General features: G+C 38.3%; 1 protein-coding gene across 4 annotated transcripts in view; it reads right to left on the reverse strand.

Annotated features, from left to right (window-relative positions):
* Nucleotides 1-15,092, reverse strand: part of DOCK4 (dedicator of cytokinesis 4) — a 256,460-nt gene that overhangs the window by 165,756 nt on the left and 75,612 nt on the right. For all 4 annotated transcript variants that reach the window (XM_056338944.1, XM_056338946.1, XM_056338943.1 and 1 more), the window contains exon 2: nt 944-1,027. In XM_056338944.1, coding sequence (XP_056194919.1) covers nt 944-1,027 — 84 coding nt within the window. The remainder of the gene's footprint in view (nt 1-943; nt 1,028-15,092) is intronic.

Here is a 15,092-nt window from a genome sequence, read left to right on the forward strand (position 1 = left end):
AAACAGATTTCATCTTTCCCTTTTGGACAGATAGGACAACTATATAAAACTGTCAGACTTCACACATTTAAAAGACTTCCATACAATGGAAGAAAAGTCTTTTGTTTAAACCAGCTCATATTCAGATTACTTAATTCACACAATTTAAGGAGCTACTCTTTAAAACTCTATTCCCAAATGTTTCTAACATTGTAACCCAGGCACATTTTGCACTAGACACCACGCCAGACAAAAGGGAAATTGTTTCATATCCACTGTCAACATTTACAAATAATTTTGGGACTTAATGCTCTAAATCTATAAACCACATTAATATAAAAAATTCATGATATACCTGATTGAAAAGAACAGATCCTATGCCTCCTGTATCCTTACAGGTATATAATCCTGATATGAAACCAAAAAATACCTATATAATCCTAAATGATCAGAAATTCATACTGGCAGACAAGCCTTAAGCAATGTATTAAGGAGGCAGATTATGAAAAAAAGGAAACTTAATTTCTCTTACACTAGTAATGGACATTTGCTAAAATCGTATTAGTATTCTCTACCTCAGAACAGAGGCAGAAGAGAATGTTTATACTGCTTTAAGATTTGAAGTTATGACTGAATTCATTTGAAAGGGTCTTGACAGCAGCCAGGCTTCCCTTGGAAATACCAAGGAAGCATAAGAATCACAATGAGAACTCCTTGCTGTCTTAACTGTTAACCTCTATGAAAGTTTATTAAACAGAGAGATTAAATACTAAGAATGAACTGAAATTTAATTATTATAGGTATTAGAGCACACTGGAACTGTGAAAAAAATTAAGAGGTCAGAATGTGTTATATTATTGACTTCAAAAATGTGTTCATTTAAGAAATGAAGTGAATAGTAATGGGGTTAAATCAACAATATATGAAACTTCATTATCATTGGAATTCCAAACTGTGAACTCACCATCACATTTCTCTAATATTTGAACAGTGTCTCCGATCTCCAGTGATAGGCCATGTGGGACTGTCCCTCGAAAACCAGCTATTACTGAAAAATATAAGTTTCATTTACTTACAACATTAAAATACAAATTATTATTCCTCTTAAAAATAGTATATTAACAGGGGAAGTTAAGTTTTAGAAGAAACAGGCTTACTGAAATTTAATAATCTGTAGAAAGATTCAGAGGTTAAGCCACTTTTATGAGCAGAAAAATTAAAATATAGGACTTGGAAAAAAAAACCCACAACAAAAACATCTACAGACCTCCTTTACATGAATAGAAAGCTTCTACTGGAGAACACTGTTAGCCAGACCATAACTACCCGGAAGGACAGAAACTGTTTTATTCCAAACACTCACAGTAACACATATCAGACCTCAGAATTTTGCAAGCTGAAAGTGCCAGTATTTTTGTTGCCATCTATACCACCCACATGCCAAAAAAAGGAAAACCTTATTTCACATTTGCTTAATGGATGCTATAGAACCAACACTCCATATAATCCCAAATGTGAGGAAACAGTTAGGCGGTGCAGACCAAGAAAGCATGTTGTTTACTAGAATACATTAAGTGCACACACAATCTCCCCTGCAGCCTCCCCGAAGCCAGTAAAGCCCAGGTCATGAGCTCAGGCTGGGACAAGAGCTACAGAAATGGGCTTTCCTTGCTGGAGATAAAAAAAATATCTCAGAAGCAAAATGTCTGCCAGAGCAGTGATGTTCCCAAATACTCACAATGGTCAAATTTTAAGACTTACATTGTAAGTGCTAAAAAAGTAGCCAGGTGGGTTTTTTTGGGTTTGTGGGGTTTTTTTTTTTTCATTCAGACTCAAAATATAATACTCAAAAGCCACTCAAAATTCTTATTCCAACTAATGCTAAAAATCCATTAACATGCTAGATAGCAATTCAGCTATTCAATCCTGTGTTTACTGTATCTGAAACTCTGACTTAAAATATTGCCTAATCCAGGCCATGAGACCAAGCAATAGTGATTCTGATTCTCCATATTATAATATTCTTTTGGAGCTTAATTTTGAAGCTGAAGAGGAAAACGGCCTTCTACCAGTGTTAGCAGGGTACAATGCACAAAATTACTTAGTGGCCTACCAGTGATCTTGCTGCTATCAAATATCCATCCACCTAGATTTGAAAACCCAAATCCCACAGCCAAGTGAAAAACACACCAACTCAGAGGCATGAGAAGAAATCCTGACATGTAAAAGCCTAAAGGAAACCCCATGGGTGCAGATAAGCATATGAAGTAACTACTCTTCCACCAAAGGACTGTCAAGATCTTGTCACAACAACCCATTTTGGCGGCTCTTGTCTGCTGTCAGACGTCTCTCCTGCAACAGGCAGAGACTATGCTCAAACACCATATAACCCGGCATCCACCGCCTGTGCTTGTCAATTGTGTGTCAAAAGGCAGCAGGAGAGATTAGCTGCAATGTAGCATCACCACAAAACCCAAAAAATCATTTGTGAATCTTTGCCAGAAAGTTCCAGATTTTAAGAGTAAACCACCAGGATATGGTTTACACTATAGGATGGAATGTATAAAAATGTACAAAAAGTACATTTTTGCCAAAGCTTTCTTCAGAATCCAAAGGCTTCAAAACTCAGTGAATTCAATGATCCCTTCAATCATCATTAAATCATCATTGTGTTTAACCCATGATCTTTATTTATCCCTACTAAAAAAGCCTGTGACATTATATGTCTGGTTAGTCCCTAAGAGTTTGACGTAACATGACAAGTAGCATTGAGTTTTGGTTTGGTTTTCTTTGTTGTTGTTGTTTTTTTAATCCAAGGCATGAGTTTTGAATAGATCTCTATTCATTTTGGTGCTCCTCCTACTCTCAAGGGTAGAACTAGAATACGCCAAGATAAGCATTATGAAATAAAAACAGCTACTTTGATTCCCCTATCATGATCAAGTACACCATTTTTAAAGAAGGTTAGTTGCACGACAGTATTTTTACATTGAAAAAGTTTGTCTAAAAGTTGAAAAATGTGATTTAATTAATTTTTATACAAAGATCTAAAAATTAAATCAGCTTATTAACTATGAACAGATTAAAATAAAACCAAAACTCCCTCATTACAACGTGTATCTAATTTCCTCTGAGGCACTGGATTGACAGGAGTCATTCCAGTCACCTTTCTAGCTTGCAAGAACCAAAACCAATTTATGAAGCCTGCCAAAATAGCACCTGCAGCCACTGAAATAAAATTAAGGTATTAACAGAGGCAACATGCAAAACCAAACCAAACCCTTGCGTATTATTACAGTTGTGAGATGTCTTACTTTTAAACTCCATGAGATACAAAGAATGACAGTAATTTTCTCCTTAAGAGCCAACATATCTTGCCACATTATTATGATCTGACTTTGCCATGACATTCAGTTTGTGTTATGCAGTTACTGAATCTGTTAAAGATTTCTTTTTGGTCTTTTTTTTTTCCAAAGGAAGTTTTAAAAAAAAAAACTTTTAGGGCAAAAGGAGATTGAAATCTGGCACAGCGTAGAAAATAGCTAGAATTTGTTTTAGGGCATGTATTGAAGAGAAAAGTTATACCTTGAAATATCTTCTAGGAGGATGGCCTGGAGAGCATATCAGAAAAAGAAAGAAAGAAATGAGGGCATCACCTGAGCCACCGAGCCAGCACATTTACCCCATCGACTCATAGAAGTCTAGCTGGATTCCTGTGGAGGTCTTGCAGTGAGGTCAGGCTGAAAACAGGCAGCCCATTGTCTTTAGCAATGCCACTCAAAACAAAAGAAGGTACATCGCAGAGCAGCAGAGAACTTAATGCAAAGCACAGGAATCCACAAACTTATCACACAAATGTTTGGTTGCCTGACTTTCTAATAACCAAGTCACATTACAGAATTGGGACTGAGACAGAAGGTGGCTACTCATGTCTTTTTAGTTTATCTGTGGTGTATATAATGAAGTAGACTACACAGAGGATAACGAAGAAGTCGTGGAAGAGGTAGTTACGGTTCCACCAGAGAAGAACCCAGGGTTCAGCAGTTTAGCCATGACAAAGGGTTCCTAACCAAGTCATCTGTGGTGATGCATTTCACATCCTTCTCTGGGCCACCCTACAGTCTTATGAATCCCCATTAGACCTTAGTGCCTGTGTAATGAGCCGGGTGTTGAAGGGCCCCTTGACCATACCAGCAACTCTTGCATGGCTAAGATGGGGAACTGCACTGTTTGTACCAGGAACTCCTGTTGCCTGGCCAAGGTAGGGAATGGGAGTGGGGGACAATCAGTTATTCCTTGACAGCCCTGCAGCATTCCTGACCTGGATTATAATCTGAGTGGAACAGTACCATTGTTATTGGAATTCTGAAAAATAAATTACTCAGGTTATGGCCAGGATGGAAATTTACCAGTGACTAAAGCCAATCATCTCACAACCTTACAAAGAACAGTCCTAAGTAAGACCCTTTGAGCTCTCCTGCACTGCAGCAGACTGTGACAGCACCTCCTTCTGAGCAGGATGCCGCTCAGAGCTTGCAAACTCCCAAGTTTGTGAGGTTAGGAGGACCACTGCTGAAAGATGATGATGGGGCATGGGCTTATACATCTGCTCCTCAAGGTTCAACCCTTCACCTGTTGAGAAATGCAAATACATTTGATGCGAGTACTTCACTGAACTCAAGGGGAGCTTTTAACAGGTATACCTTTGTACATCTCTCTCCCTCCATCTATTCCTTTGGTTCTGTGTGCGTGTGTATGTGAATTGGTTTATATGCCTCATAGCAAGTATAGTATAAGTTTTGGATCCATAGTTAAATCACTGGTGTCATTCAAGTAAACCCTACTGATTCTATGATTTATTAGTCTATGATTAAGTGCTGATAAAATCTTGTGATCAACTTTAAACTGTGAATAAACCTTAGACATCCTTTAGGTTTAAACCCATTCTCCAAGTCTGAGACTAAGATTGGACCTAGATGCACCTAAACTTTATAAGGATTTTAGAAAGTAAGGGGTTCTGTTCTGAACATTGAGACTCAACAGGAGAATTTCCTTATTTTTTATATTCCTTTAGATATAAACCATTGTCCAAGTCTGAGACTAAGATTGTACCTAGACACACCTAAACTCCATGAGTTTAGAAAGCAAGTGGGTCTGTTCTGAACCTCATGACTTAACAGGAGGGTTTCTTTTATCCTTCATATTCCTCCATTAGGCATAAACTGTTGTCCAAGCCTGAGACGAAGATTAGATCTAGCTGCATCTAAGCTCCATCAGGCGTTTAGAAAGCAAGGGGGTTTACTCAACCTTGTGACTCAACAGGAGAGTCTCCCTTACCCCCTTCTGCATCTCTGATCTCTGTGCAAATCATTCTAGCTTGATTCTAACTTGATTTTCTTTCGTATGTTTCACCCATGTAATAAGTAATAGATTGAACCTTGCCATCAAACTTTGTGAAGTCACACTCCCACAAATGCACATTAAAGCTGTTTTGCTAGTACCCTTTACGGTGATTCTTCAAGCAACCTAAACCACTCATTCGCAACACTGTGATACAAATTTCATGCACTAAATCTCTTGCCCTTTCCTCCAATGACCGCATTGTTCTGCAACACTTTGCAGATGCTCCCTAATTCTTTCTCCAAGTAGTAGTAAGTAATCCATCACTGTGAGGCAACCATGACTTAAGGAGTTCTCAACCTACCTTGAGAGCACTACATAGTTATCGTACTCATAGAACTGGGCTTTTTATATACACAGCATTCACAGAGCCATGCACGTCAAATATGCACCATTTTCATTCTCATAATAACAGTAGCTGGTGCAATTATCACTTTCTTCTCAATTCCATTGCAACTGGATAGCAGAGGCCTTAATAAGACGACAGACAGAAGAAAAGAAATCCACTCTGAATATAGCTCAGCTACCAATATCTGCAGTCTGTGCAGATGCGCTGTCCGCATGCATGCCCCCAGGAAGCTAAGTATTAAAAGCACTTACATCTAGATACATTTTTTTGTCATTGTAGTACCTGAAGGTCATAGAAATGTCCTGTTTGTGTTTGAAGCACAGGTGTAGTGACTGATGCCCGCTTCAGTCACCTCTCAACAACAGGACAAATGTGGAACTCCACAATCAAAGTTTGTAGGCGGACATCATCTCAAAACTCTTTTACAAACTGAGTTCAAATACAACAGCCAGCTCACATTAAGTATTTTCTTGCTCCCAAAGGGTACTCAGAGGGTAAGAAAGCAAGACAACAACACAGGACACAAAAGCTTAATCCATACAGAAGGTGAAGTTATATAGTGAGAACTACAGTGACATGCAATACTAAAGCAGCATTGGTTATAATGCCAAGCTTAGAATTTTTAGAGTATCACAGGTGCAGTGAAACCCAAGTTACGAAAGAACCCATTTCCTTGAGAACTATGGAGAAATAATCAGAAAGAGAAGAACCTTTATGACATAACCAGTTAAGTTACCTGATTAACTTTTAAAATTAATCAAATACTGTAATATTTTCTTAATATTCTTCCTCTACATTTCAATATAACAGAATCAGTTCAATCTGTCAACACGATGTGAAATCTTACACAACATCCTTTCTATGTGTTTCCACTACAAGGACATGTATGAATAATTGGAAAGAAGTTTCCATTCCTTACCTTCATATCAGAGCACCAATGCAATTAGGGGAAAAAAAAAAAAAAAAAAAAGAAGAAATAAGGAATAATCTAATGACACTTTAAGGTCCAGCTTCTCAAACGAAACATCATACTTCTGCTCTCATCCACATCACTGCCTGTCTGTGCTCACTGTTGGACAGCTTTACGTATCATAAAGTTACTTAGAATGGAAAAGATCTTTAAGATCATCAAATGCTACCACTGACCCAGCACTACCAAGTCTACCACTAAACCATGTTCCTAAGCACCACATCTACACATCTTTTCAATATCTACAGGGATGGCGATTCCACCACCTCCCTAGCAGCTTGTTCCAATATTTCAACACCCTTTCAACACCTTGTTGGCCTCCTTGGCCACCTGGGCACCCTGCTGGCTCAGATTCAGCCAGCTGTCAGCCAGCACCCCCAGGTCCTTTTCCCCAGGCAGCTTTCCAGCCACTCTGCCCCAAGCCTGTAGTGCTGCGTGGGGCTGTTGTGACCCCAGTGCAGGACCCAGCCCTTCTGCAAGCACCTCATGTATAAAAAGATCAATCCAAGCCCAAGGTCTTAAATTAGAGCCTAAACTAAGTTTTTTGGTGCGGAAACTCACCTTCTGCTCACCTAGAGCACTGACAGCCTTGTTGTTATAAAAAATAAAACAAGATTCTCTTTCTACTTGCAACTACCTCATTCAAATTTTGTATGAGCCAGCATTATATAGAAGCATTTGATACTCACCAAGAGCATGCTGGGTTTCATGACTGGCTTGACTTTTTGTTTACAAGATGAAAACGTCTCCCAGAAAAGCATACAACGTGACATGGTGTTCAAGACTGCCCCCATCACAAGTTAAAATTAAGGTCAACACCACAAAAGGAAACACCAAGTACACTGTACTTCCCATGTACTTCCCAGTTGAGTAGCAGGACACACATCCCCACAGATAAAGGAATCAACAGCAGAGGCAACACCTACAGTAACTACTAATACCTCAAAAACGGGCATCTGTACCACAATAGCAGACTCAGGTTTCACATAATAAACAACAGTCCTTCAACTGAAGAAAGAGGAAGGGGGAAAGGATATGGGTTAGAAAAATCTAAATTACTTTAATAATTACTTGGCCATATTGTAAATGCTAAATGTTGGAGTGAAAAAACAGACTCCAGTTCAATGCCCTAAGTCATGATGCCCCAGCTGTCACAGGTAACATGAACCACACAGACAGATAATAAAAACACACTGGAAAACAACAGATTTGGAGGATAGGCACACTGTGTCAGAGGGACTGGTTTTGATGGGGAGCAAGACACTCTGATAAAGAAATTGATTTCCTGGTAGCAGGGGGTGGGTGGCCCACTTCAAAGTTTTGCTTTGGGTTACATTCTTACAACATTTATGCCCAAATAACTGGAAGTCTCCACACAAGAACTAATGAGGCAGACGTTGTTCCTTTCTTCCTAACAGATGTCCAGAAACTACTGCTTCCAAATATTATCTGCTATAATTGAGATCAAGTCCTCTCAGTGGCAAAAGCAATTTTTAAAAATTTTTATTCTGGCCTTGAAGTGTCATTCTTTCACCAGATTGAAACTTTCAGGTACAATCATGTCAAGGGGTTTCCTTCCTATTCACCAGCAGAAAAAATAATTTAAATAGCTATAATAACTTCATAATGTTAGAAGCTCCCAGATTTCATTGACATTAGTTAAAACAATCTGTTAATGTTGCGTTTTTCCTTTTTGATGGAAAATTAAGCTTGTTTTAAAGTAGTTTTTTAGCTGATAAGTAACGAATTATGTGTACGCACCGTCTTCAAGGAAGGCTCTGATTCAGTGGTCTTTATTGTAGAATTGATATGTACTTATGGTCAGTAAATACAAAAGACATCTGGCATTGTAAGCAGCTGTAGAAAATGCAGCATTAAGGAGCACACATCATCAGGACAGCTATTAAAAAACCCAAGCAAATAATAATAATAAAAAACAACAATCGTGCCAAGGATACTACACAGGATAGTGTTTGTCAACTGATCTGAAGCTACTGACTACTGGCAAACAATGCAAGCATCCAGTGGTAGAGCTCCCTATTTTGTAGCACAGGGAACTCCTGAAACAGACATGGTATTGCTGTGTTGAACAACCATTGAGAAGATCTTTTTTCTGTGAATTTGCCTAACCAGGCTTTACGTCCATCACAGTGTTAGCATCCAAAAACTCAGTAAGCATTCCAATTTAAATACGCTTCATGGAAAAAGAGTCTTTTTTTTTTTTTTTCCACAGTGCCACTTGAAATTTCATTTCATGTCCCCTTGTTCTTGTGGGAAAGTTTGAATAAGCAATTCTTGTCACCCTCTCTGCACGTTCGCTGTACCTTTTCCAGGATGAAGCTTAAAAAAAGCTGAAAAACCTTTTTAGATTTCTAAATAGGCAGAATTTTTAGAAGCATAAACACAGAAGCATGTAATTCTGCTAACACAGAATAGTCAAAGCTTACTGTAAAAGGCCATCACGTGCACTGAGCTTTGCCTACATATGAATTGATCCGGATGGAGTAGCATGACAGCATAGCTACATCCTCATGCTTCTAATACCCAAGTTAATTCAGGCATCTGTTCAGTAATGCATTGTGCTGCCTACAGATACCCTAGGAGGCTTGCTGCAAACCAAAAACAAGCTAATGAAAACAGAGACGAAGAGCAGAGAGGGGGTGGGTGGGAAGTCAATCTAATCTCCTTTCAATAAACACAATATATATGAATGTTAGTTTCAATAACAGAAACGATCCTTAAATCTCTTGCAGATTACTGAGGATAAGCACACTCAAATTTATATTGAAATGAAAGAATGTGAGTTCTCTCACCTTTATACGTACAGCACAATTAAAAGGATCAAACGCATAGCTCAGATGATGACAGCCCAGGACTCCTGAGCCACACGTGGCTTTTCAACATCTCTAGTGCTGCTCACATGCAGCATTCAATTGTTCTTAAGAGATAAATGCTTGCACAAAATTTTCTTAATAAGAACATTTATTGAACAGCTACTCATACAAATACCTCAAGGCACATCAAAAACAATCAAAAAAGTTTGTATCAGTGTCAAAGCTTTGAAAATACTATATAAAGTAGAATACTTACATACAACTGTTCTTCACATCTCTAAAAAAAAAAAAAAACCACCCAAATCATCTGCAATTCCCACTCCCAACAGCACAAGCTATGTATACGTAAGACAAATGCCAAGTTTTAAGTACACAATGACACAGAGCTGTAACGCACCATATTCCTTCCAATGCTAGTCTCAACATTTGAATTCAGCAATGTAATCACTTTCAAATCCTGGATTACAATGCTTCCAAAAGCCATAGGACAATTGTAACATAGGTAATCAGTTTAGTGTGACTGTCTGAACATTCGTCAAGCTCTCCTCACCCTGCATCTCGGCAACAGGCAGAAACCTTACCACCTCTTTGATAACAGTTTGATCAGTTTTCCCAATACCTGCCAACGTTTTTGCTAAATCTTTCCTTTGGATACCCTAGCTATTAGACAATGTAACTTAGAAAAGAGCACTAAAATTAACAAGTCATGGCACCTATTTGCTGTTGAGAATGGTTGCCAATCTAGAACACCAAAAATGGAATAATTCAGCATGTACTACCAGGGTCCCTGTCCTTGCAGGTATGAGATTTATTTGGTGGTTTTATTCTGTCAAACAGCTAGTTAAGCCCTTCATATTTCTTAAACTCATGCTGCATATTGTAATGTCTACCTCTTAACCCTGCTACGAGCAATTTCTTGATTTGTATTAGTTCTGGAAAGAGGAATTTAAACGTAAAAAGAAAATAAAACCAACAGGTCTTGACTTTTGACTTAAAAAGGTTAGACTTCTAACTATGTTATTCACTATGACTTTTATTAAGACTAAGTATTTCCAAGTTTCTAAGCATTTTCAAACGTTGTTAAGTAATTGCCTTGATCTTTAGTAGCATGATCAAGCAAAAGAGTTATTGCTATTTAACTTTAACTTGAGAAGTCTTCCTGCTTCACTCACAGTCTTCAGAGATCTGAAGTTTCTGATTAAAATCAAATAAACCGTCAGGACTTTTTGTAACTTCCTGTAAGAATCAGGTACAGTAAAGAAGGCAGGCTAATGTATTCACAGTATAAGTATATCATTCTAAGGTCCATCAAAGCCAACAAAGCCCTGTCATCGCAGACAGCTGATCTCATGACAACTCTTCAGTGCATTTTGGACCTCTTTAAAGCATGAGGTTGTGCTCACCAAAAGTCTCCAAAAAGTTAGATTTAAGAGACACAAGTTTCTATGTGATTTCAAATCCAGATCTATGGTGATACATTTGTACGTGCTGGAAGGTTCGCTGGCTACCTGTCATATTTGTACAAAGCCAGCAGAAATTGAACAGGAAAATTAAATGCCTCTCATAACTAAGAAAAGAGGATGTTCTTCCAGAAAATGCTTAACTTTTTTTTCAGAACAATATGAAGACTATTTTTTTTAAAATAGGTCTTGAATAGGTAAGTACTTCCTTACAATTTCGTAATGACTTAATGCAAGAACACTTGGTACGGTCCAAAACCTAATGACCAGACATTTCCCAATTCTCCTCTTTCCTCCCCAAAAGCATTATAACACAACATGCTGCTCCAAACTTGGGAGGCATAATTTCACAGCCTTAAACTGCAGGCAGCACCACGCAAACCCAAGCTCAGAAGAGCTGGAGTCTTGTGAACTGCAAAGAAAACAAGACTGCTGTGCAAGCTGCAGGCATTACTCTTTGCTAATGATCAGAGCCACCTAAGGGGAAAAACAGACAACGGTACAGTAGCTGAGAAACTTCATGTGTTTGGTATCGAAGTGTTTGGCAAATGAGACCAGGTTCCTCTTAATATTTCACTGTTTACTCCCATTCAAGTAATAAATAGCGTTCAAGGAAGCCAAGAAAAGCAGAGTGTAACTTCATTAATACGAAGGACACAGAGCACCCACCTTCTCCAGTAATTTTTTTCTAACAGACAGGTCCATCAAATGACCTTATATAGATGAAACACTCCAGTTTTCTCCTGTTTCCTTTAGAAGAGCAGAGTTTAACTCTGTAGTTGACCTGCCACTGGTAGAAGACAATAAAAAACCCCCATCACTGGAAAACCAACAGAATGCAAACACACACGAAAAAGAATGTAGAAAAAAAGTCAATGTATCCTGCAATTTTCAATGCCATTTCTTTTAAGCTTGTCTGGTATTATTTTTCAGATGAATTTTATTTTTCTGGTAATCTGTACGTCTCCGATGACATTCAACCATTTCATTATAAGTTTATTTTAAATATTTTCATTTTACCACTAAGAGTTCTGTTTATTTTGACTTTAACCTACCTGCAATGTTCTCTCTAGCATTTCATAACTCAAGAAATTATTCTGTGTTTTGTAAGATATGAGCTTTAACCAGATTGCTACTTACAATGCAGGTTTATTAAATGTCACTTTTTGGCTGCATATCAAAAATCTTTAGGATATGGTTTTAATCATAAATAGTCATTTCTTCAGTAATGAAACAAAAATCCTACCAACATATGCAATAAGCAAGTTGTGCAATTTAGCTAACATTAAAAGTAAACTGTAATTATGAGCTCCTGTAGCCTGTCCTACAGGTCTGCCAATTCTCTGTAGATACAAACTCAGTATCAGAAAACCTCTTGAAACACAGGACAGTTTGGCAAGGTGTGGAATTAAGTGCAGCTAAGGAAGACAATGATTACAAATCACTTACAAGTACCCTGGCACATGTTTCTTCTTTTAAATGAGGCATAACTTTCTTGATCTAGTGTAATTAAGAGGCATTACAAGCACACTGGAATACAGCTATCGGGACTAGTAAAGAAAAACTATTTTCTCCTGTGCAAATCCTCAGAGACCGCTGAACACAAGTTCAAACATCCCACTCTGGCTTTAAACTGGTTTATTAGGTTTAATGGCTGGAAATAACCACTGCACTTTTCAAACTGATTTCAATAGTTGAGCCAGCAGAATTCAGTGTGTTTAGCCCTGCAGTTTCATCACTAATCCATAATCTCTGTAAAGTTAAAACTTCAGGGATATTTAACATAATCCCTCATGTATCTTAAAACATATGACCAAAGAGAACTGTAACAAGTGCATACGCTTTTTTCCAAACCAGAGCTCTAAAAAAAACCCCAACAAAAAACTACTGGGATGTACACTTCTAACAGTATCTCTGCAGTATTAGGGTGCACTTTCAGAAGTGCAACTGTATGATCCCTCTTGAAAAACCAGGACCTTCACATTCTGCTCATGCTTGCGTAAGAACAGTGCCTGTTACTCCGTACTTAAGGATGAAAAGAATTTAGGTTCAGTTGGCAGCTGTTCATAGAAGTGCACAACAGCATGAGAAAAATATAGCTGAAAAGTATATGCAACTAATTAAGGATAATGAAGATTGCTGACAAGGGGGTGATTGTTCTGTTTGATGTAATGGGGTAAAAGAAGTGTATGACCAAAGGGTCATCTTTATAATGTTTATATGACGATTCACTGCAGCATCTGAACATTTATCTTTTTATGCACGAGTACTTAAACAGAGAAGAGAATTCTTTTGGGTTTTGACACCCTGGGAGAGTCACTAAAAATAACTGCTATTGTAACAATTCTCTCTTTACCCCTTCCACTAGATTTGGCACAGAAGCCTAGAGTATGTTTGGGATACCACAGGTCCAGGAAAGCACAGAAAACTGTGACGTATTTCTAAGAAATTAGTACTGGGAGAAACACATTATCATCCTGCACCATTAAATACTTCCAAGTAAAACTAGTCAAAGTATGGACAAGCAACTAGGCAGTCCAAGACAAACCAGACACAGGTACTTCTTTTAGTATTAAGGAGTTATCCCATCCTTCTCCAGATGAAACTACTACAGGACTCTTACTACTTGTGGTTTTTAAGAGTTTCAGTAAAGATCTGTTTTGTATATAAGAAAGATGAGCAGAGACAGGAGGTAAAAAGACTTGTGCCAGCCCAGCTGCCTGTCAGCAGGTTAAGAACAAAGCTGAAATAAGCTAACTCAAATCAAGCGGATTTGCAATCTATCCACTTGGCCACTGTCCATGCTATTAAACCACATCACTTGTTCTAAACTGAACGGAGGTACAAAACTCACAGACTTAAAGGAAAAGAAGCTGCCAAACTTCACTTGAAAGAGGCACGGACAAGGCAGGGAATGAAGTGAAATGAAAGTCAATGCAAAACCTGTAGCAAAGAAGGCAGAGCCTCCTCCCAGGAGGGGACACCACTCCCAGGGAGGGACAGCAACTCCAGAGTTAGACTTGGCCACAGTGTCCCAATTCATCAAGAGCACCATCACATCACACATAGCTGATAATTATTACACTATCTTAAAATATTTCATTTTCTTAAATACTAGGGTGTTGCGGTTCTTTCCCTCTCCAATTACTAGCTTCCTGGGGATCCAGATAGAATAACAAAGGCTTCATGCGATTTATCCAGCATCTGAGGTAAGGAGAGGACAAAGTTGCATTTTCCTCCCATGCCTGAAAAGCCCTTCTGAAACAAGAATATGAAACTGAAGCAGAAGACCCCTTGCAAAAAGATATTCAACAAATAAGTAAGTTTTGTGGAAATGGATATTTACTAAGTGATAAACCATGGAGATCATACCCTTTAGCTGTTATGCACCTGGTTGAACAAATTATTTGGTCAGGTAGCGGAGTGTAAATGGATCTTTTTCCATTGCACAGCCATTAAAAATTTTGTTTTTAACTTCTACCTTCATAAACTGGTTCCAAATGTATTGGGCCTTTGGCTTTTCGTATGAACACCCTTAGAAAGGAGACATTAATTCAGTCAGAAACTAATTGGCAAGAACAGATCACCCAGAGCTTACCACTGCAGATTATAAAAACAAAAACAATTACGTATGTGACTGTACCATAAAGTTAACTGCAGGACACTGTCAAGATAATGCACAAAATTGCACTGTCCACAGACAAAGTAAAGACAGATAGTTGCAAATTACTCTGGCAATTCCTTATATGAGGTTTTCCTCTCTGCTACAAACACTGACATCTCAGAAAGGAATTTATACCTTAAATAAATGTTGATAAAAATAATTTACCACAAAAATATCTCATTTACTTCTTTCAAAGACCAAGTTGCAGCTGCACAGTGCTGCAGGAAGAAAGCAGTATTGCCCAACAGCAATGATGGTGCTCAGGAATCCACTAGGCAAAAAATCCCAAACAAGTGAAGAAGCAATGGTTCCCACCAATCTAGCTTTAGAAAAAATTCTCTCAGAGTCTGGCAGTCACATTACCCGTAGAAGCAAGATACATGAAACAGGGAAGTCAGAGTTTTTATCCGCATCAAGAGGACCACCACTACCCTAC

Source organism: Falco biarmicus, chromosome 5 (assembly GCF_023638135.1).
Source record: "Falco biarmicus isolate bFalBia1 chromosome 5, bFalBia1.pri, whole genome shotgun sequence".
Taxonomy (NCBI): domain Eukaryota; kingdom Metazoa; phylum Chordata; class Aves; order Falconiformes; family Falconidae; genus Falco; species Falco biarmicus.